Source organism: Micropterus salmoides, unplaced genomic scaffold (assembly GCF_014851395.1).
Source record: "Micropterus salmoides isolate LMB-PRFRI ecotype aquatic unplaced genomic scaffold, ASM1485139v1 Ms_hic_scaffold_16, whole genome shotgun sequence".
Lineage (NCBI taxonomy): Eukaryota > Metazoa > Chordata > Actinopteri > Centrarchiformes > Centrarchidae > Micropterus > Micropterus salmoides.
Window position 1 is genome coordinate 23,086,560 of NW_024040707.1, and position 23,493 is coordinate 23,110,052.

The 23,493-nt window shown below is 37.6% G+C and overlaps 1 protein-coding gene across 4 annotated transcripts; it reads left to right on the plus strand.

The window, feature by feature from the left end:
* The first annotated feature begins 1,276 nt into the window (after positions 1–1,276).
* On the plus strand, positions 1,277–20,349 carry sgk2a (serum/glucocorticoid regulated kinase 2a). 4 transcript variants are annotated; one of them, XM_038723224.1, is made up of 14 exons: positions 1,277–1,532; positions 4,940–5,006; positions 5,180–5,247; positions 6,231–6,292; positions 6,562–6,619; positions 7,377–7,460; positions 12,636–12,767; positions 13,593–13,705; positions 13,890–13,926; positions 14,058–14,144; positions 14,432–14,527; positions 16,011–16,166; positions 16,569–16,658; positions 17,637–20,349. In XM_038723224.1, the coding sequence occupies exons 3-14, from the start codon at positions 5,233–5,235 to the stop codon at positions 17,790–17,792; spliced, it is 1,086 nt and encodes a 361-aa protein (XP_038579152.1). In that variant the 5' UTR covers positions 1,277–1,532; positions 4,940–5,006; positions 5,180–5,232; the 3' UTR covers positions 17,793–20,349. The 4 variants fall into 4 exon arrangements, with proteins under 4 accessions (XP_038579152.1, XP_038579154.1, XP_038579151.1 ...); XM_038723226.1 differs by having other exon boundaries at positions 6,234–6,292; XM_038723223.1 differs by lacking the exon at positions 4,940–5,006.
* The last annotated feature ends 3,144 nt before the right edge of the window (positions 20,350–23,493 follow it).

The following is a 23,493-nucleotide window of genomic DNA, read 5'->3' on the forward strand; positions in this document are numbered from 1 at the left end:
TGGAGGAGTATGCTAAGGAGACTGGAGACACCTGGTCTGTTGCATTCAAAATAAAATGATGCTTATTTGCATAACTGGAAAATGTTCCCCGCCACTCAAACATGTGATTTGCTGATTGTTCCCTTAAGGTCTTTTAGCCTTATTATGAGAATGTATTTGCAGGGATGGACTCTAGAACAAAGTTTTCACATTCATCTGCTGAAGGGGAAAAGTTTATCTGTGCTCACTTTAAATCTGAGTTGGAAACATGTATACAAGCATGATTTTGTGACATCACAACTAGCCAATAATAGTTCAGTATATAGTATGACACAGAAACCTGAAATCTCCAGCATGCATAAACTTTCAGTGAAGTAGGAGAAATCTTGTATCCAGCAGTTAAATGTTTGAAATGAAAAATACTTGCATATATTCACAGATTATGGACGCATTTTATTGAGGGGAAAAAGAGTAGATGTGCTTTTGAGAATTTTGAACTAATTGAACTTTGAACTTGAAAGTCAATATCACTCTCATGTCTGTGCATTAACTACAGCTAGAGGAAAGAGGCAATGAGCCAAGCAGGGGAAACAGCTAGCCTGGCCCTGTAGGAAGTTCAAAAAGATGGCTATTAACACTAACACTAACACTAAAGTTCATTATATTGTATCTCTTTTGTTGTGTACACTGAAAGAATGTAAAAAGAACATTTTGTGGGGAGTTTGGGGGGTCACTGTAAGTATTCCATGGTGAAAAACAGTTGAGAGAGAGCCGGGCTAGCTGGTTTCCCCTGGTTTTGATCTTTATGCTAAGCTAGACTAATCGCCTCCTTGCTTCAGCTTTCTTCTAAATGCACAGGCATTTAGAAGAAAGCTGAAGCAAAGAGGTCTTATTTTATCTAATTGTTGGAAAGAAAGAAATTAGTTTATCTCCCAAAATGTGAACAATTTCTTTAATATACTGCTGAGCAAATTATTGTTATTAAGAAAGATGAAAGAATGAAATGAATATTAGCAGTGACTCACAAGCATTCATTACATTAGTAACAATATTTCATAATCATCCTCTGTACACAAATGATGTTGAATTCATACATTTATTGTAATCTATAAATAATGAGATTTTTTATTGTACAAAATAAAAATTGTTTTCTAATGACCTTTGTTCTAAAAATACAGATAAATGTCCAAAGTAAAAAAAAAAAAAGTATAGGCTACTTGTTTTATTTTGAAAGTGAAGAGCAGAGACAGGAAGTTACTTTCTTCTGAAGTCTGGACAGCCAAACCTCTCCAGTTTCAAACACACACGCGCAGTCACTTGAGGTCTGAAGCCTTGCTCCGCCTTATTTTTTTTAGCTCTGTAACTTTTCATCAATGATTCACTCTCTTGAAGTCGACCTTCCTTCATGACCGTCTAAAATAACAAAAGCTGACCTCAGATCAGTTCCAACTGTGAACCTCCTGCAGCTCTGCCGGGTCTCCGATTTGAGTCTCCTCAGTGTCTTGAACCGAGAACCCTGCTTGCACATTTATCTCCGCATCCTCTTCACAAAGGTGAGCATTGTATTGATTTTACATTGATAACCCGGATCATCTTTATAGTGCTTGTTTATGCCTAAATTACAGAGATTATTTTCTATTTTGGGGGATGAAACACATGCCAGGTTATTTATATCACTTTTCTCCTAATCAGCACTGTTGGTCCTAAAAGGGGGTCAGCTAGTCAACTTGCTAGTAACCTTATTGCACTGCTGTGGTATAATGCTAAAACATGAAACAGACATGATATCTGAGATACTTAATGAGTTTATAGTGACCTCAGGTTATTGATCTACCGGTGATGTCACTGTTGGCCTATGCAGAGTTCAGGTTGTGACAGGTTTTTATAGAATCCTTGTCATATTTTGTTGGTCTTTGACTGAGAAACATTTTTAACTCTTATTCAGATCACCAACTTGTAGTGTGACATGTTTCTTCTTTAATGAAATTTGATTTGGGGTATCTATCTCCGACAGGGCATATTGTGGGATTATGGTTCTTTTCTGTCAGGGTTTCAATTATCTGAAAGAAAACATGTCTTGTTTGATGCAGATTTTTAGATTTTTGGAGTTTAGGCTATAAGTGATTCAGAACCTCCTCCCTGTTCTGAGTAATAAACCTTTGGACAGCGAGCAGCTGTTTGCCTCTGGAAGTTTTCCCTGACTGTTGTTGGCATAAGTGGTCGCTTTACTTGCCTGCAAGCTCTGTGTTATTTTAAAAAGTTATCTAAATATATATCTTTTATATAACCAGGTTAATGTAAAATCTCTTTCAAGAGTGACCTGGCCAAGACCTTGTACAGTATGCAGTACAAGGTCAAGGGCAAAATTCCAGTTATAACACATTAACAGGTACAATTAACTAAAACCATTTCAGTGAAAATTTAGAAGCAGTCACATTGACAAAGAGTCCTATTTTCTCAGTCCTTTAAAATTGACTTAAATTTCCCCATAGTGATCATTTGAAATACCTACAGACATGTCCTCTTTGTATTGCTCTGTGTCCTTATTACATCCTTTGGATTGCAGGGGTAGCCTATATAAAATGGACAATTTTAAATTATATGCAATTTGCACAGCAGACTGTGAGGACTTCATGGACCTTTTTTTGCGAACAGAAAGAAGTTAGCGATAACATGTAGATTAATTTACTATGGGGAAATTACATTGTTGAAAGCACACCTCAACTTTCCAAAATGGGACTACATTAAGGCTGGGCAATAAAACAGTAATGATAATTATCACAGTATAATTTTCCTCAATAAATTATAATAATTGTTCAATATATTGCAAAAAAATATTTGGTTTAATTCAATTCAATTAAAATACTTTTTAAATATTTATTAATCATATTTTTGAAAAAAGATTGTCTCATAATATTTTTGAATTTTCTACCTCAGATTTGTGAAGTGATCCCCTGTTTGGCATCAATGTGTCTCATTCTGACCATAAAGAAAAGTTGAACCACATAATTAACCATCTGGTTTCTTTTTCACTCAGTAGCAAAAATCGACCTTTAAACTTGAAAGAAATAATGATTTGACATATATTGTGATAATTATCAATATCATATGCTTTGATTGTCATACAATTTCAGTAGATCGACAGCATAATTTGGGATTAAACTTTCATTTCTGCAGGATATTTCTGTTGGTGCAGTTTGATTAATTTCATGTAGATCTGTGTGCCCTTCAAATGTCTTTGCATCACAACTGTAAAAAATTTAAGTAAAAGCAATCTTAAGGTTAAAACCGGTAAATTTGGCACCTTCATTGTTTTTATCCTCCTGAGACCCTGCAATTCATTTTTGTCCTCTGTGGGGGGGCAGGGCATTGAGGCCTCTATTTCAAACACCATGCATGAGCCTGTTTGAGTCCTAATGTACTGTGTAGAGTACATCCTGGGGTTTGTAGTGATGTCAGACAAATGTGGGTGTGGCCAACATAGAAAATGTTCCGTCTTGTCAAAATGGCGAAAATCACAGCAAGCATGTTCTATGGCCCTAGAGAGGCAGTTGATCAAATTTATACAAATATCATGTTTGTGTTGATAATGCTTTTGGTTTTTGTGTATGAAAGCCTGTACTTCCAAGTCCATGTCCTTTGTAGGGGAGGATGGGACTTGCTTCCACTCATTTTCCATATTTTTAAGGAATACAGCACTAAGTGAGGCAGGCAGTATTTGCAGGTGCAAAGTGTTTTTTTGTGTCTCAAAGACCAAGAATTGCCTTCTGATGTACCATGCATGATGTGTTCATCACGTTGTACGTGTACTGACTCATCCTAATTTTCAGATCGTCACCCATTGAACAACAAGTTTTTAAGTAGTAATATTTTTTAATTAAAGTTTTTTTAAATTGAATATTAATTTTCCATGATGAAATGTGTTAAAATATTATTTTAAATGAGACAAGTGTAATAATAATGATAGCAAATGAGTTCTTATCAATGCCAAATTGATGGCTTTTAATGTATTTTTGTGTCAATTCAGACCTAATGTCCCCTACAGATCTCCTCTAAAGGACATGAGATAAAACATAAAACAATATTTTTTTAGGAAGAAAATCTGTGTAACATGTTTCTCACATATCGATTACTGGAATTATGTAAACAAAATCTAAATTAAAAAAAAAAATTTATTCCGGGTCTGTTTATCTATTTATAGGTGAAGGTGAAGCTCCAGAAGAAAAGATAAACTATAATAGAGACTTTTGTTTCATTTCTGTGTGTGTGTGTGTGTGTGTGTGTGTGTGTGTGTGAAACCTTGGTCATCCCGTATGTTTTGACAGATGTGAGAATGACACAAAAATATTTACCATGTAAACGTGTTCACTGATACGGTGCCTACACACACAATGCACACTAACTTTTTAAATTTTTTACTATACCTTTATTTTACCAGTTAATTAAGATCAATTTCTTATTTACAATAACAGCCTGGCAGGAGACAAAGGCCTCCTTTGGGAAAAGGGTACTGGGATTAAATAAAAGAACTTAAACAATAGACAGAAGACACAGGACAACAACACAGTCAACAACAAACAACAACAAACAACAATAAACCTTAAAAAACAGGTACAAAGACACAAAGAGACCAGATGAGAAATAATTAAAGACAGATATAGAAACGTGATAACAGACTAGATGTAAGATAATCTACAGGACGATACAACATGCACACACACAGTTATGTTTCCATCACTTTCGGGGCCATTAAGTTGACTTAAATTCATTCACTGGGGAATCACCCTAATCATAAGCAATATTTGCTTAAACCTAACCTTAAACCAAGTCTATACCCTAAAATGTAATGACTTGCGCTTTGTTTCCATAAGGAAGTAAAGTAAAGACTGTGTAAACACCCGCCCACACACACACACAGAATATATACACAATGTCCGTCATTGTGTTTCTGTTGTTTCAGCATCTTGGTCCTCACAAACTAGAAATACCATGTCCTGTTGATCCTCAGGTTGTCAAACTGAGGTCAGGTAGGAAACACACGCACACACACACAACTGAAGCTTCCTCTGAGTCTGGGCTCATGAGAAATCTTATCTGTGAAATGATAAAACGTTGGAGAGATAATGATGGTTTGAATCCCAAACTGTTCACCACATATGCAACCTTCTCTCCCCTCCCTTCCCCTCCTCTCCTCTCACAGGTCTGTCAAACACTGATGCTGGAGCTCCAGTGGGAGTGGAATGGATAGTAGCCATGGCACACTGTAATGTGAGTTTATTTTAGTCTTTGTACTCTTTTATGCTGGTCTGATGCTTTTACTTTATTTTATTCATTCTATTATTAGCAAAACATCCGGGAGATCTGGAGTGTAGGTGGTTGTTTGTGATGTAGTCTACCCAACATGATTTCATGACATGATTTCACATTACATTAGGTTATGTTAGGTCAAGATACCTCCACCGCAGCTACAGTATGATCGAGATGAGTAGTGCAGAGTCAAAAAATTACAAAAACAAAGACAACCAATCCATGGAATTGATTAGTTTTATCATTAGATACAGTACTGTATTTGAAAAGGATGATCTCTAAAAGTGATGTTTTCTTCAGGTGTTCTATAATTACACAGTAATCAGGCAGTATGAGGCAGCATGACTCAAATCATGTTTTTATCTTCAGGCTAACTATTCTTTGCTTTTTGTTGCCACTGTTCTTGTGATATTAATTTATGGAGATTTTGACACAAGTTAAAAATCTAAAACACCAGACTCAGGCTGTAAAGGTTGTTCAAGGAAAAATGATATTTACCCGACTTAGACAAAGAGGAGTAACACACCTGTGTCTTTCTCACTCTATTTTACTATTGTTTTGGTATTTCAGTGTAGATGTGCAACTTTTCAAAAATGGTCTGGTGAAGTGGTAGGGTGGACACGACGTCATGTTTTGACCTGAAAGTAGCAGTTTTGATTAATCCGCTTTAAAGCTCATTTTTGTGTTGATTCATTGATTGCTGTCTGGATGTAAAGAGAATTTCAACAAAAAATGTTTCTGAAAATATTGGCTACTTTAACATGAACATGGACTCAATTATGTTGAGTGATGCAGATGTTGAATGGCACCATTGAATGAAAGTGACTGTTTTTAAACACAGCTTATTCATGGTTTATTTGTTTATTATATGTATTTAGGCAAACCAATGCAATGTGTAGTTTTCCCTTTTTTGCTGACTTGTTTTGTGGTTATTTGTCCTTCAGCAGCGGTCGCCCTCCACCTCTTCTCATGATGATGTCAACCTGGGACCTTCAGCAAACCCACAGTCAGTAGCTCTGCTCTCACTGATCAGCATATACTGTAGATCTCTTTAATGACATACACAGTGGACTTGAGACTCAATTCAGCAAAAATCCCACAAACTGAATATTTTATCATTTATATTCTGTATTTTACATATTAAAACACAGAAGGGTGTTAATGTCTTTTCCATCATTTGCAAGCTATTACAAATAAAGTGCTTCAGAGGTTATTGTATATGTTTGTTTACCAAACAGTGCAGTACATGTAATAGATTACTCTGTCTTGTTCCAGTGCCAGGCCCACTGACTTTGACTTCTTGACTGTCATTGGCAAAGGAACCTTTGGAAAGGTAATACCGAAGCAATTACTTATTTATCTACTTCTTTATTGTTGAATATATCTTGTGTTTTTCCTTTCAGCAGTTTCCTTATTATAACTCACCAGCAGGGACTCCTCAGTGAAAGTGGTTTAAACTAGACTCCGTCTCTGTGACATGGAGTGGCATTAAGGACATCAAATGATAGACCCAGTTGCAGTAATTAATGGTGGGTCATGTAGATTAAGAGTTAGTCTCCCTGTATCCATTTAGCAGCAGCGACTTGATTGTACTGACCTTGTGAGACAGAACAGAGAGAGTGAGAGAGAGAGAGATAGTGAGCTGTTGCTGACATTGCAGACAGGATCAGAGAGTCTACCTGCTGCTGCTATCTGATCAAAATGTGCTGCCGGCTTCATGAATCATTAACTTTAGAGTCCACTGAGCCTTCTTAAGGTTACCTGAATATCATTTAGTCAATGGAAGAGGAGTATTTCACATAATGAATACAATCATCTCTTAATGACATCTCTTTCCTGTGTTGTGTCTTTCTCCATAAAAGTAATGTTAATAGTGTTTTCACTGGCTGCAGGGCGATATCAGACCTGTTTTTTCTTAGTATCAACACACCTCTCAGATTTCTCAGTATCATCTGTTTCCACAGATCACATATCTGTGTTGTGTGCACTGTTCTCAGAGGGGTTTGATGTAATGTCCTGACAGCGGTGCGTCGAGATGGTGGCGCGAGCTGTTTACTAAACAAACCGCTAACAAACAAACCTTCACGCAGGTCCTGCTCGCCAAGCTCAAAGCCGACAACAAGTTCTACGCCGTCAAAGTGCTGCAGAAGAAAGTCATCCTGAAGAAAAAAGAGGTGGGTTCTGCTGTCCCAGTATTAAAGTTTTTCTGACATGATTGTCCATTTATGATGACAACTGTTTTTTTCTGGTTTTACAATTTTCTTATCCTAAGTCTATTGTAATCCCACCTCCACACCAACGCAAACCAAACTCACTTAATGACTTCTTTTTGAAATCCCCTCAGATCAAAATATTTGGAAATATATGTACATAATGCCTTTAAATGTATGAACTGATTGAAACTGTACAGTTTTCTGATGTGCCAGGCAAAAGTAGATGAGGGTGGAAAATATCTAGCCAAGAGGAAGATGTGTGTGTGTGTGTGTGTGTGTGTGTGTGTGTGTGTATCTTTGAGTGTTGTTAGTAAACAGTGTTTTGACCCAGCAACATGATCTGAATCGTATCTAATCTACAGCTTGTTCTGTACAAAGGACAAATTTTACAACTCCCATAAAATAAACTGAGGCACTTCTGTGTTTGTCTGACAACACAAACACACTTGTCTTCTTTTTAATTGGAGTATTTGCTTCAAACGAAGTTGAGTGTTGGTGACGTTTGGTCTGTTTCATTCTTCTTTTTAGTTTTTCTGTAACTTTATGATAGCTTAAAACCAAAACATCTAGCACTTCTAAGTCCTAGAAAACAGACTTTTCCTTCATGACTGAGTCACTGTGGATGCAGCTTTAAGTTTCTCGCCTCCTGTAGTTTTATTATGCATTATTTGTATTGTATCATACTGTAGTTTACTTCATTTTCAATTTCTCTCCAAGAAATGAGTGCTGTGTTTTAGCTCGACTTGCCTCATAAACCCACTCATTGTTTAAACCACACGCTCGACCTTGTTCTGGCATTTGACATTCTACCAAATCCTTTTATATCTGACCACTATTTATTTAACTTTTGAGTTTCTATTGCTGGACTTCACCCCATTAGGCAACAATTCCTACACTTGATGTCTATCTGATAGTGCTGTAGATAAATTTAAGAAGTGATTCCATCTGCATCCCTCCCAAATTGATCATCTGGTTGATAGTACTGCATGCTCACTGTGAATGAAATTCAACTCTTTTGTCTCTCTAAAAAACAAGATAATGTAACAATCACCCCCAAACACGCACACTTAAAGCAAACATCGTGAAAAGGAAAGGAAAGGGTGTTCCACCAATCTGAAAAAATCTCGTTTAATCCGGCAAGATAGTCTTAAAACATATAGGAAGGCCCTCTGAAAATGCGATACTACTTGTCATTAATAGAGGAAAATAAGGTCCCCAGGTTTCTTTTCAGCACTGTAGCCAGGCTTATAGAGAGTCACAGCTCCATGGAGCCATGTATTCCTATACCCATCAGTAGTAACCACTTCATTAGCTTCTTTAATGAAAAAAAATCTAATTATGAGACACAATTCATCACCTCCTGCCCTCAACCAGGATTGATTTATCTTACCTCAGGAACCTTAGAAACAGCTGTGAAATCTGATATATATTTAGACTGCTTTCTCCAATCAATATTCAACTAACTTTGTGATTTGTGAACTGTGATTTTGTCATCTAAGCCATCATCCTGTCTCTTCCCATCTAGGCTGCTTAAAGAAGTTTTACCCTTAGTTAGCATTTTTTTTAATTTACTAGATGTGATCATTCTTACCAGTCCTTTAAAGAGGTCATGTTTTGCTTTTTGGCTTTTCCCTCTCCTTTATTGAGGGTTATACCTTTTTGTGCATGTAATAGGTTTGCAAAGTGAAAAAGCTCAAAGTCCAGCGCAAAGGGAGTTCCCATCTCCCGCAGAAACTCTGCTCTAAACTGCCTGAAAACAGGTCGTTTGTAGTTCAGCCTTTTCTTCTGCTTTTCTGTGATGTCACAGCGAAAGACGCATCATAATGCTCGCCAAACGACTAGTCCAACATGCCCTCAAAAACACCGGTGGAAAAACACAACCTGCAGTACACAGTGACAAGATGTCCACCTGCTGCCTCTCCTCTACCTTCCAAACACTAGCTACCCTCCAGGCAGTCAATGGACATAAAGTTGTTACTGTGATGTAGAGACAGAGCTCAGTTAAAACTTTATGGATGAAAGATACATTTGTTACAGATTAATAACTCACCACTCTGAAAGGGGAACATGTACAGCTGAACCAAAGCTGTGTTTACCGGCTTTTAAGGGCCCGTCCTACTCTTCTTCTGATTGGATAGTAGGGTAACATGGGGTAAGACGCCCCTTGTGTAAGACGCCCACCTAATTCTAACAAAAAACATAAAATGTCACAATTTTTTTTCTCAACATTTCTTCTGGGTGCCGCTCATCTCACTGAACTAAAAATTATTTGATCAAAGCCATTCTGACCTAATTTGATCTAATTTTTTTGTCAGTTAAAATAAACTGTACTTTATTTTTTATTGTGTTCAACTTATATATATTTACATTAAGGGAAGCCTTAAGATAAGTTATGTAATTGTTTAGAGAGAAAGATTTTTATAGTTTTTGGTTAAAGTAGTAAAATCTTACCCATAGAGGGGGCATCTTACCCCATGTGGAAAATGCCCTTTCCCTAAAAAATACATTTGATTAAATACAAATTAATTTGTCAACTGTAGCTATTTATTTATTTTTTAATATGTTATCCAAAGCATGGCCTTCTTAAAGATACAAAAAATCAATAAAATGTTCTTTAATGTATCAGAAAGTAGACATTAAGCTGGGGGGGGTCTTACGCCATAGGGGGGGACATCTTAGCACACTAGCTGGGAAAAATGCCTTTCTCCTAAAATTTACATTTGATTAAATTCAAATTAATTTCTCAACTGTAAGTATTTATTTTACTTTATATTATGTTACCCTGAGCATGGCTATCTCCAAGATACAAAAAACCCTATAAAATATTATTTTAGGTGTAAGCAAATAGACATTGAGCTTAGGGGGGGCGTCTAACCCCACTCTACCCTAGTCCTTAACTAGGAACTGCGCATGTGCAACTCCTAACAAAGATCTTGTAGAGGTGAGACGCATCACTCCATAGCTAAAACTCACAGGGTGAAAAGAGGTGTTCTGGTATGAACCTGAAAAAGAGCATAATAGGACCTCTTTAAAGTAGCTGTAATTAAACCTCTTCTTAAAAAGCCCACTCTTGATCCAGGGGTTTTAGCCAACTATAGACAGTCTAACCTTCCCTTTCTCTCTAAGGTCATTGAGAAAGCAGTTGCCAATCAGTTATGTGACTTTCTACATAGCAATAGTTTATTTGAGGACTTCCAGTCAGGATTTAGAGTGAATCATAGCACAGAGACAGCACTGGTGAAAATTACAATATTATCTTCTAATTGCAACAGACAAACGAGCTGTCTCTGTACTTTTCTTGTTAGATCTTAGTGCTGCATTCCACAACATTGACCAGAGATTGGAACATTTAGTTTGCACTAAAGGAACCACTCTAAGCTGGTTTAAGTCCTATTTATCAGACCAGTCTCAGTTTGTACATGTAAACGATGAATCCTCCATGCACGCAAAGTAAGTCATGGAGTTCCACAAGGTTCTGTGCTGGGACCAATCCTATTCACCTGCCATTACATTACATTTAGCTGACGCTTTTATCCAAAGCGACTTACAATTGCTATACATTTCAGAGGTCGCACACCTCTGGAGCAACTAAGGGTTAAGTGTCTTGCTCAGGGACACAATGGTGGATGGGTCACAATGGGGGATTGAACCCCGGTCTCTCACACCGAAGGCATGTGTCTTATTCGTAGCGCCATCCCCACCCCTCTTCCTTTAGAAAATATTATTACGAAACATTCCATAAACTTTAATTAGTATGCAGATGATACCCAGTTATATCTATCAAGTCCGTGTTTGGGTCCTGCTCTCTCTCTTTCTCACTCAACCCAACCAGTTGAGGCAGTTGGCCACCCACCCTGAGTCTGGGTTCTGCTCAAGGTTTCTGCCTGTTAAAGGGAGGTGGGTTCTGTAATTTTTACATGGACTACAGTCTAAACCTGCTCTAAATCAATTGGGCAATGAGACCACTTCTGTTATTTATTGGTTCGATATAAATAAAATATAATTTAATTTAACTGAATCACCATCTCACTCTGATGTCTTTTAATTGGCCACGTCAGAGTTTTGTGGTTCCTCTCATACAGCCAACATGGAGAGAAATGGACATAGTTTCTCTTCTTCTCATGCTGTCTGCTTCAATACTGCTTTGTCTCATCATCATCCCTTCATACTCCACTCCCTCGTGATTCTACGCGTCCCTTCTCATTTCCCTTGTGACTCTTCTCTTTGACACTTCTCCTTGTTATGCTCTGACTCCTTTTACAAATATTTTTACCTCTCCTCCAGCTCATCCTCCACCCTCTTCCTCAGCTTCTTTCTCTTTCTACTTTGAGGCAGAGTGTCTCTGCAGGCTACTGTTTCATTGATGTTAGCTTCACCTTGGTAGCTTCCTTTTCGTAGGCTGTTGTTTAACATTACTCAGTGTGCATTCCTCTTATTTCATAAATATAAATAATGCATGTTGTTCTGTGTTATCAAAGTCCCTAAAATGGTGACAGTGTCAAACCATTGGCTGAAAAGAGTGTTACAGCTATTGTGGTGTGTAAGTCATTTTCTCAGTGATTTTACACAGGAATACCTGAAAAGTCTAACAAGTGGTGGCCTAGTAGTTAACATTTCCACCCTCATGCTCTGTGGTTAATTTACACAGCATCAGCATTAAAAAATTCTTTTTACATAACTAGTTTGTGCAGAAGCATGTGTGTACAGTAACTTCACTCCAAATAAACACAAGCTTTCTCAGTTTGAACAGAGATCCTTATTGCGCTTAGCTGTACTGAAGTGGTTATACAACCTTTTACAATTTGAATCTGCAAAGAATACAAATATAGTTCTACCAGGGTCATTGTTGTTGTTTTTTAGTCATAGGGTTTTGCAGTTTTCTTAAAGCATGATATTTACAGTATATAGTAAAAAGGAACAGGAAAGATAGTCTGACTTGCTTTTCAAGCAATGTGATGAATGCTATGAGCCATAAGAGAAATTCAGAACATGCAGCATCAAAACAACTCTGTTAACTCAAACAAAAGATTCTTGCATACTTCCTGTCTTTTATTTATTGTTTATTGTTCATTTAGACCCCATTTCCCTACCAGACCCTACCTATCACCAACTTATTTTTCTCTTTTCTCTCTTTAGCAAAAGAACATTATGGCAGAAAGAAATGTGCTTCTGAAGAGTCTGAAACATCCCTTTCTGGTTCGGCTCCACTACTCCTTCCAGACCCCAGAGAAGCTGTACTTTGTCCTTGACTATGTGAATGGGGGAGAGGTATGTGTCCTAAACTAAATAAATAAGTAAATTAACATAGAATACTTTATTTTCATATCAGTACTTCATTGGACATGGTCAGAAATTGACTAGAAATTAAGGCATATGACTATATAACTTCCTGTGAAATCTTCTCAACTGATGAAACAAACTGCTTTGACCGCAGATAGATCAATAAATACCATCCGTTTCTTCCTGCTTCCAGTCTTTATGCAAAGCCAGTTAACTGGCCTTCATATTTAATGTACACACAACCAAGTGGTGTCAATCTTGACAAAATAAATGAATTTACCAAGGCTATTAGTGTAAAAATCCACTCTGTGAATGAACTGGAGTAAGACCTTGAAGCGAAGGGCGAAAGCAGGTTAAACATCATATCATTGTATTCCTGTTCATTTTGTTTCCTTGTTGTTCAGCTGGGATACAGCAGTCTGCACTGTAACAATCCCTAATAAGTAATCCTTTATTTCCGCTTATCAAATCAAATCAGACACAGCTCGTTGGCGTGCAGCCAGCTGACCTGTTTTCAAACACAGATTCTTTGCTGTGCTTTTGTGCTGTGTAGTTGGAGCCCCATACCCTGGTTGAACGTATTTTTAATATTTTTATCCTGCATGTTATGTGTGTAGCCATTGCTGTTTGAAAAATAATCTCTACCTTAACTACTCTGGTTTCCTTCCTCATTCTGTCACTTTGCCTGTCTCTTCATCCCTCAATTCTCTGTTCTCTTCTAACAACTCTGGTCATTTTAATTTCTTCCTCCGTCCTCTCCATGCTCTGTCTATCCATCCACCTGTTATTCTCTCTCTTACTGTCTTTCTGAAGTTGTTTTTCCACCTGCAAAGAGAGAGGTTTTTCTCAGAGCCCAGAGCGAGGTTCTACACAGCTGAGGTAGCGAGTGCTATCGGCTATCTTCATTCTCTCAACATTGTTTACAGGTTAGACAGACTCACACTTAAACACACTGTTATTGAAATACCCCTCTGAGTTGGCCTGAATGATTATCTATTACACCCAAACTGTAAAGGCTCATGGCTTTTACTGTAAAACACAAAACAGTAAATTCACAAATTATCTATTTTCTACTTTCTATCTTGATAATGTGCTTCTTGTCCACTGCAGAGATCTGAAGCCAGAGAATATTCTCTTAGACTCTCAGGTGAGTCAGATTCGACACATTTGTTTCTGTAAACTTAAACTCCTCTTCTTTATTGTAGTAATTGTAATTGTAATTATACTTGTTTTATTGAGATGTAAATATTAGTTCCTGTTTATTTTTGATGTCTCTAGGGCCATGTGGTACTGACAGATTTTGGGCTGTGCAAAGAAGACGTAGAGCCAGAGGGAACCACCTCGACTTTCTGTGGGACTCCAGAAGTGAGTGAAAAAATCCATATATCGATATTTTATGACATGTCAACATACAACATACTGTATATGATACATGATGAGGGTTTAGACTGTTGACAGATCAATATTCAATGTTTTTACTGGCTAAGAATTGTTGACTTGCAGTATAGTTAGAAAAGCCAGTTGTAGAAAGCGGACTTGCCCATGAGGTTTACAGTCATGTCTACTTTCTCTCTTCTTTTGTTTCTCTACCTCCTCCATTCTCAATTTTTCTCTCTTTCATTGTTCCTCTTTTTCTGTCTGTCTCTCTGCAGTACTTGGCACCGGAGGTTCTTCGTAAGGAACCATATGACAGGACAGTGGACTGGTGGTGTCTGGGAGCAGTGCTCTATGAGATGATCTACAGCCTGGTATGTGTGTTTGTGTCTCTACATATTATTCTACAATACAGTGTATGTATAAAGGTCAACATTTCACCCAGGGATCATGAATGTGCTCAGTAAATTACATGCACATCAGATTTTTATAATTAGTGTACAAATACAAATTTGGGCCTGATGGCAGTGCTAGAGAAATGTGTTTGTGAATATATACAGCAAATTTGATAGAAATGTTGCCCTTTGTAGCTGTGTAAGTGGCATAGCTCTATGGATGACAATGTCTGTTTGTCAGTTGGTCAGTCCACTTTGGTCTAGACCGAAATATCTGAACTACTACTGGATGGATTACCGTGAAATTGTGTACATATATTCATGGTCCCCAGAGGACAAATCCTACCACCTTTGTTATTCAGCCAACAGTTGGACATTTTTGGTTTGAAGTGAAATGTCATGTTCTCAGGATGAATTGCAATCACTTGGTGATCCCTTAATATTTCAAATAGTGCCACCATCAGGTCAAAATTAGAATTTATCCAGTACGTAGCTTTATCACCAAATTAAAGCACAATTTACCACATTACCATCAACTGTACTGTGTGTTTAGTGCTAATTAGCAAATGCTGGCATGCTAAAACTAAGATGGTGAATATGGCAAACATTATTATATCTGCTAAATGTCTGCATGTTAGCATTGTAATTGTGAGCATATTGAAATACTGATTTTAGCAATTAGCTTAAAGTATTGGTATGCCTAAGTACAGTTCCACAGAGCTACTCTTATTCTTGTTACACATATAGGATATGTCTATTTAGCATTTATGTATGTATGTATGTTGCATATTTGTTTGTAAGTCTTTTCCCTTCTTTGTTTGCCTTACACTGAGGTCACGAAGGTATACACATATCTAATATACATCCTGTAGATCCCTGGACCATCAGGTCAAAATTAGAATTTATCCAGTACGTAGCTTTATCACCAAATTAAAGCACAATTTACCACATTACCATCAACTGTACTGTGTGTTTAGTGCTAATTAGCAAATGCTGGCATGCTAAAACTAAGATGGTGAATATGGCAAACATTATTATATCTGCTAAATGTCTGCATGTTAGCATTGTAATTGTGAGCATATTGAAATACTGATTTTAGCAATTAGCTTAAAGTATTGGTATGCCTAAGTACAGTTCCACAGAGCTACTCTTATTCTTGTTACACATATAGGATATGTCTATTTAGCATTTATGTATGTATGTATGTTGCATATTTGTTTGTAAGTCTTTTCCCTTCTTTGTTTGCCTTACACTGAGGTCACGAAGGTATACACATATCTAATATACATCCTGTAGATCCCTGGTAGTAGCCACGAACAATGAAGACAAGATAAAAACTACAGTGTCATGAGACTAATAATAGTGAAACTTTTGGTGTACTTTATTTATATATATATGTGTGTGTTCAATTGTATTGTATAATTTTATGCTAATGATATTTGTACCCATCACTCCGCTTCAGCCTCCTTTCTACAGCTGTGATGTTAATGAAATGTACGATGGGATCCTTCACAAGTCGTTGCCACTTCCTCCAGGGAAGACTGAGGCCCTCTGCTCTCTGCTGGTGGGTCTGCTGCAGAAGGACCAGCACAGACGCCTTGGGGCCATTGCTGACTTTGTGAGTGTTTTATGTTAAAAATATCTCTTTCAGATGGTTTTCCCAGACAAGACATAAGCCTAGTCTTAGACAAAGGATGATTTTCAAAGGACTACTCCATTAAATTTTGCTTTAGTGGAGGACTGGGCTTACTTCATCTTTGGGATCTTAGCCCTAACAGTATAAAACATCTTTAAAAGGGGCGAGGACATTTTCTGAGAACAGATCTAAACCCATTTCCTCTGAGAAAATGTAAAAGACCAAGGTGCCCGAAATGACATTACCTTTATACTCTCTTTCTCATAGTTTAAAACAGCACAATAATTGTACAAACCATTATTGTAGTGCCAGTTTGTCCTCATAAATGTGTCCAGTTCAGTGTGAAGGAATGGGAAACACATAACTTCTTTCTTTTATTTATAGTTGGAAATTAAGAACCACATCTTTTTCTCTCCAATCAACTGGGATGACCTTTACCACAAGAGAATCACTCCTCCTTACAACCCTAATGTGGTGAGTTGTTTCAGGCTGCCTGTCTTTTACTCCTCATGCCTTTTAAGCTTTTACATGTTTAATATGTTCCTTGCACTCTGTCAGCCGTGTGTGCCTGTCTAGACATTTGTGTAGCTTCTCAAATATCCATCCATCCATCGTCAACCGCTTATCCTGCGTAGAGGGGGGCTGGAGCCAGCTAACATCGGGTGAAAGGCGGGGTACACCCTGGACAGATCGCCAGTCCATCGCAGGCTTCTCGAATATGTCCTCAACGATAATTAACCTTTTCTAGTGGCATCAGCCAACAAACTTAAACAAAAACCTCAAATCATCCCTCGCTTCTGCTATTTGTCATAAAGGCACAATAGAGGCACATTTACAGTCTTCTTCTGCAGTGCATTGTCAGGTCATAGTCTGGGAATTTGAGCTGCCTCCCCAAGTCGACTTGCAGATCCCAGTCTGATGCCGTGGTGAGTAGGCCGTTGTTTTGGTCTATGACTGAGGCAGCTCACCTACCCTGACAAAAGTTTTTTTCTCTGGATGTGGGCATGCTTGTATTTGGCCACAGCTTTGGAGATAGCCTCTGCAATTGTCTTCCACGAAACACACTTCTCCAGCGCACCCTCCCAACTTGTCCTTGCTCCCTGTAGCTACATGCCCACCATCCTGCTGGTCCTCCTTGACATCTGCCTGCATTTCCTCACCGACTGCCTGCTGATGCCACTGCGAGTCCCTGGAGTCTGCAACCTTGAACTGTCTCACCAGAGTCCAGACCTCTTGCCATAGATAAATAAATACACCAGTTTAAGAACTGTCCTAAGTCAGTATGTGCAGTATATGAACCTTCAGGTAACCATGGCAATACTGATATTTACAGCCCACTTTTTTGTTTGTTAGGCTGCCACAGAATAAGCGTGATAGTGCATCCTTAGGTGGGTTTTGTTTCACACCTTGTCAGGCATTATCACTTATCACTTAAACTGTTGCATCTTTCAGAGAGGCCCAGCTGACACTCAGCATATTGATCCAGAGTTCACCAGAGAAATGGTTCCTAACTCAGTGAGCCAGACCCCTGAGTTCAACGCCAGTACCAGCTCCAACAACGCCTTCAATGGCTTCTCCTTTGTCGGCAGCGAGGACAGCTTTCTGTGACGCTGGAGTTAACTGTTCAGATGTTTGATTTAATACAGTGATCACACCTCTTTTGAGTTAAGATCTCATGAAAATAAGAGCTACTCATGCACCATTGCAGAAATCCCACATGACATTGATCATGTTTGAATAAGGGATTTCCAAATTGAAGGTGTAGCAGAAAGGAAGCTAGCCTGCCGGTGAGGCATTTAAGATTAAAATATGACAAATGTTTTGCCTGGAAGTCTGTTGTTAGAGAGATAACGGGAATTGACATGAATGTATTACCAAATATACAGGGCTCTCATGAAGAGCATCTTTAAGATGCAGTGTAAATGATCTTTATTCCATCAATTTGCCATGGAATGAAGCGCATGTGAGGTTGGATTTACACAAAGATGTTTTTTTATAATTATTTTATACACAAACATTATTAATCTGTTTAAAAAGAAAAAGAACATAACATTGTCTCTTCCTCTGTACATCCAGGCTTAGGGGTCTATTTTTCTAAAATAGGGTGCACAAACACAAGCAAAATCTCGAGGCGCAAACACAAATGGCCATGAGCAATTTTTTTGCTATTCTGGGGACACAAGTGTTGACAGAAACCAGGCACAGCCAGGCACAGCCAGGCAAAGCTGGGTGATACGTTAAAGATAGGCTGAATACATTATTACTTGAAGGAAAGCCAAATCTGCAGGTGGAGTCCGGGGGAGCTTCTACTCTCATCCCCTTTAAAAGCAGGAACAGGGTGAAACAGAGTGAAAGGCTGAGGTCTTTTGAGAGTTTCATGAAACAGTCCAGTTCAGTCCAGTCAGAAAACAGAACAGAAAATCCCAAATATGAAAAAATTCAACCCAAATATGCTGTCAATACTAGAATGAAAAGGTGGCTGGTGTTTAATGGTGCAGCAGCTGCTGGAATATCAGCACGGCTGGTTGTAGTTAGGTTCATTAATAAAAAATTTAAACTGTGTTCTTTCGTTTGTAAGGTACCGGTAAGAATCTTTCTAACCCACATTAAAGTGGAAATCAATCTACAGTAGCAGGTGAAAAAATGTTGCAAACAGAAAGAAGAAAACATACATGAAAGGTGGATTTTGGAGAGGTCTGTGTGCATCTGTGCACACTAAAGCCACACAAATCACCCTGCGTCTGCTAGAAGTATTATGAGCAGGTTTTAACACAAATGCAATTTTGTGCCAAAATTAGTACTGAAATTGTACTGCGCGGCCTAATCAGCATAAACATAGCCTCAGCTGCTGTTCTTCTCCCACCTTGGCGCAAACACGTTTGGAGGAAAACTGTGTATGCCCTTGCACTGACTTTACCCATGCAGGAAAATAGAGCCCTCAGTGTTGTTGTCTTACTAATGTTTTTATACAAGTCAGATCTGAATGAACATATTTCTTATGTGAACATGAACATTATAGCCTCCTGGTTCACCAGTGTTTTGAAACAGGGGATGACATCCAGAAAAACAAATGGAAAAAGAAAACAATTGTCTCAAACATACACACTAAAAAAAGTTTAAATTTTTTTTTACGGCTTCAACAATGTATGCGTTTTAGCATCAGTTATCAGTACATATGCTAAAGGGAAACAATCCATTGCTGAGATGACTGGCAGCCTCTACTGGTTTTTACACTGTTTTAAAGGGATAGATTTCATGGGGAAAGTGCTGCATTGCTGGCACAAAGACAGATAGAAGTACAAACTGTACTTTGTAATTGTTCTAAAAAGAGTTCACATTTCTTACTACTTAAAACAACATGGTACTGATGTCCCAGTGCAAAGAGAGCTAAAGCTTTCAGTCTGTAGAAGCTTATGAAGTGACAGACTGATGATAAAATCATGTCCCATATAATATATATAAATATATATAAAGTTGAAAAAAGCTAAAAGTAATATTAATAGTTATATAATGAGTAATGCAACTGGTGTGAAACAGAGGTCCTCAGTCTTCACAACAGTGGACTTGTTTCTTTATGTTAATCTAACAAGTGTCAAAATGTATTTGTAGTTGGTGTATCCATATAGCACCTTTTTTTAAAAACTACACTGCAGTGCAAATTTTATGGCTGTTTATTTTGTGGACTGTGGTTTTGTTTCTGTGTTGTAACTCCTCAAAATATGTTTGTCTGGTGATTATTTTAGCTTGTAGATAGCAGACAGTGATATTGATTAGTTTTGTTTCATGATACATGCTAAAACATCCTGTAGCAGCTTTGCAATGGGATTATGTACTATAGTCATGTGATTATATCAGTGTAAACCATGAAGTGCCTCTCTGCCTTGGAAGTGAACTTTGTGATTAATGGTTCTTGACATTGGCAGTGATGAGTGATCTGACATGTGATATCCTTTTATTTTGATTATATTATCTCATTTAGATACATACCTAAAGTCTTTTTTGTAAATCCAATATTAAAGCAACTCTTCTCTTCCAATTCCTGAACATACCATATTCCTATTTACGTCCTTAAAAAAGTCTCTTGGTTTTGTTTAAAGTTGTATATTCACAGAATACTGTATCATATGCTTTCCAATGACACCAAATACACTCAAAGGGAAGGGAACAGTTTATTTCCTTTCATTTATTTTTCTATGGTCTAAGTCAGTAATGAAAAATCACCCTGACGAATGCTGCTCTGACCCACCTTGTTCATCGTTTGCCCTCTAAAACTGTAATCCTTTGTGCCAAGCTGTTATTCCCTCACTCATCTGTAAACAGAGGGGCCGATGGCTGGCCAGAAGTAGCGTCATAGTGGGCGGATGCCAACAGAAGCAAAAATCCAAGCCTGTGTTTGTACATAGAAAATTTTGTAATTAACCAATCAATGACCAGCTTGTTGTATGTTATCAAAAGTCACTACTCCTTATTGATGACATGAGTGAGATGAGATTACAGGTAGGCTATGAATCCACATGGGGAGTTTCAATTAGTGTATTAACTACTTTATACTTTTATTACACTACATTTTAGAGGGAAATATTGTACTTCTTACTCCACTACATTTATTTGACAGCCATAGTTAGCTACTAATTTGCTTCTAAAACTGAATACATGGCACAATGAAAAGAATCTCCCTTTTATTGAGTCAATTTCAGTCTGGCATTGAGTCCTTAAATGTTTTATTTTCTTAAGTGAAAAAAACATTCCATGGATATTTCAACCTGTAAAACAAGAATTATCTAAAAATCCACATTTTCTTAATTGTAGTGCCTTGACCTGCCTCATTCTTTCTTGTTTCAAGATACAGATTAGACGGAGGAAATATTAAAAGTACATCATTAGAATCAGTTCTATATTGATCAGCTTCAACAGAAATGCTTCTCACACATTAATGTATCAGTGATAATACTATAATGTATGTAATACTATGAAAGAGGCCATTCAGCATAATGAGTACTTTAACTCGCTTAACTTTAATTTTACTGATAATACTACTAAGATTTTGAATGCAGGACTTTTACTTGAAATGGAGTATCTTTACATTGTTGTATTATTACTTTTATAAAAGTACAAGATCTGAATACTTATTTTACCCTTATTGAAACCACCTCCACCCTTTTCACAATTTTGTACTTTTACTTTGGATTATTCTGTACGTGATTAAAACCTGTGTGATCGCTTGACTTCCCCGGTGGATATTATTGCCACTATATTGGCAACAATAATGGCCAATCAAATCAGATCCTCTTACTGCCCTTAAAGCAGCATCATTTTAACAATGACGCACTCATATGTAGTTTGGTATACGGTGCATTTGCATGTGTGTATGTACCAAGGATATCACCAGTGATCCATGGTGCCAACAGAACAGAAGAAGTGTGATTATTGAACCCATAACAAATAAACACACACTCAGCATGCCAGAGTGTTGTTAATTTGATGTACATAGAGCTCAACTCTGATGCACTTTGATGCTTGCACAGTGATGGTGATGCATGAATGTGTGTGTTTAGCTCCATCTTTTGGAGGGATAACATAAATGGCATACTGTGCATCTGTCAATGCCTTTATGTCATTTATATGTCTTTGTTCTATTTGGAATCAGTACTGCATCATTTTAGATACATGTCCCCGGCCCTTGATTTATAAGCACACATCTTTCAATATCTAAACTGTGGGTACTACTAAATATAATAATAACTTTTTAGAGACTTATTGAACAGACAAAATAGGAAAGTGACACTCAAGTGTGATTCATATGATCTGACAGAGAACAGGGGTGGGGACACAACCGCTCAAAGTCTATTTGGCACCAACTTGTTTCATTACACAAACAGAAGTGGTTTAGATTAAATGACATTGTACAGGTGTTCCTGTTATTGTGTCCATCACCAGCATGTGATGAACGTCTCTGTCCATTACATCCACACCACCAAATGTGCAAAAGAGGGAAGAGAAGACACAGTGAAGAGAAAGTAGGATGGGGACAAGGAACAAGCTAAATGGAATTCAGCCATCATCAACCCTTGAGCAAGGCCCTGCCCAGTTCGACCCCAAACCCATGGTTGTACTGGGCAGCTTCCAGGTGTAAATGTGAGTAACTGTGTACAAAGAGGTTAAAAAGAATTACAAACATAAAAATGGTACTCATCCCTATCGCAAGGAATCATTATAATCAATGCCAATGACCCACTCTAAAAATTGAAGAAATGGGCATCAAAAGCACATTGATGTAGAAGGTAAGGAAAAAGATTTAAAAAAAAGACTTCAAGATGCTGTAATGCTTGTACTAATCTCTTTCAGCTAGGACTATGGAAGGGCAGACTGGCAACACCCTGCACGCTGGAACATGTACAGCATTGGTTATGGTATTTATTTCCTGTTGTTATTCTCCACTATGTTGTGTTTAGGGTTGTTTAAGAAGAGAGTAAATGTAACTTTGCTTATATAACAACATAACAAAATTTCCAAGAATATTAAAATAAAAGATTAGAAAAAAATATAATCATCCAGTGACATCAGCAAAGCAAAGTAATGTTCAGAAAAGTCTGAAAGTAAAAAATGCAAAAAACAATAAAAGCACTTGGTAAAACAGAGTTAGCAGTGAATAGCTAAAGGAGCAAAAGGGATCATTCTTGGAAAATATTAAATATATAAACTGAGTTTCAAGAAGTCTTGGCTGTTTGTCCTTTTTTCATAATTTATTCTTATCAGGTTTTATCACTTCTCTTGTAATTTTTTTTTATTTCTGCACAAACTCACTTAACCAAACAAAGCACTGCAAGTAGTGGTCATGTTAACCAGCACAGACTCATTAATTTCAATGTTCCAAAGTGATCAACAGGTCAATCATTAATCCTTCCAGACAAGCCTGTTGACCTGTGGGAAGAAAATAGACTGGTAGAGAGTTGTGCCTTTATTAACAGCTCCCCGTGTGCATTACTGTAGAACTGCCCCACTTAGTGGTCAAAAGGAGAAACAAGGTGAGGAAAGAACATTTATATAGCAGAAAGGTTTTCAAAGTGGCTGGCCTCACTAGGGGGAGTCCAAACAGTTTCAGTGGAGGCTCAGTGAATGGAAGTAAAAACACATTCTATGTTAGTTATCAGAAGATCACGTAGAATAATGTAAATGTGTGGTATTTGGTTAAAAAGATAGAAGAGTAGTTTGAGGGAAATTTAGTGTCTTTCCAAGAGTCAGAAACTAATAAATGCCTTAGGACAGACCTTTTTTTTTTTATGTATTTGGTGTAATCTTAAGTTATGTG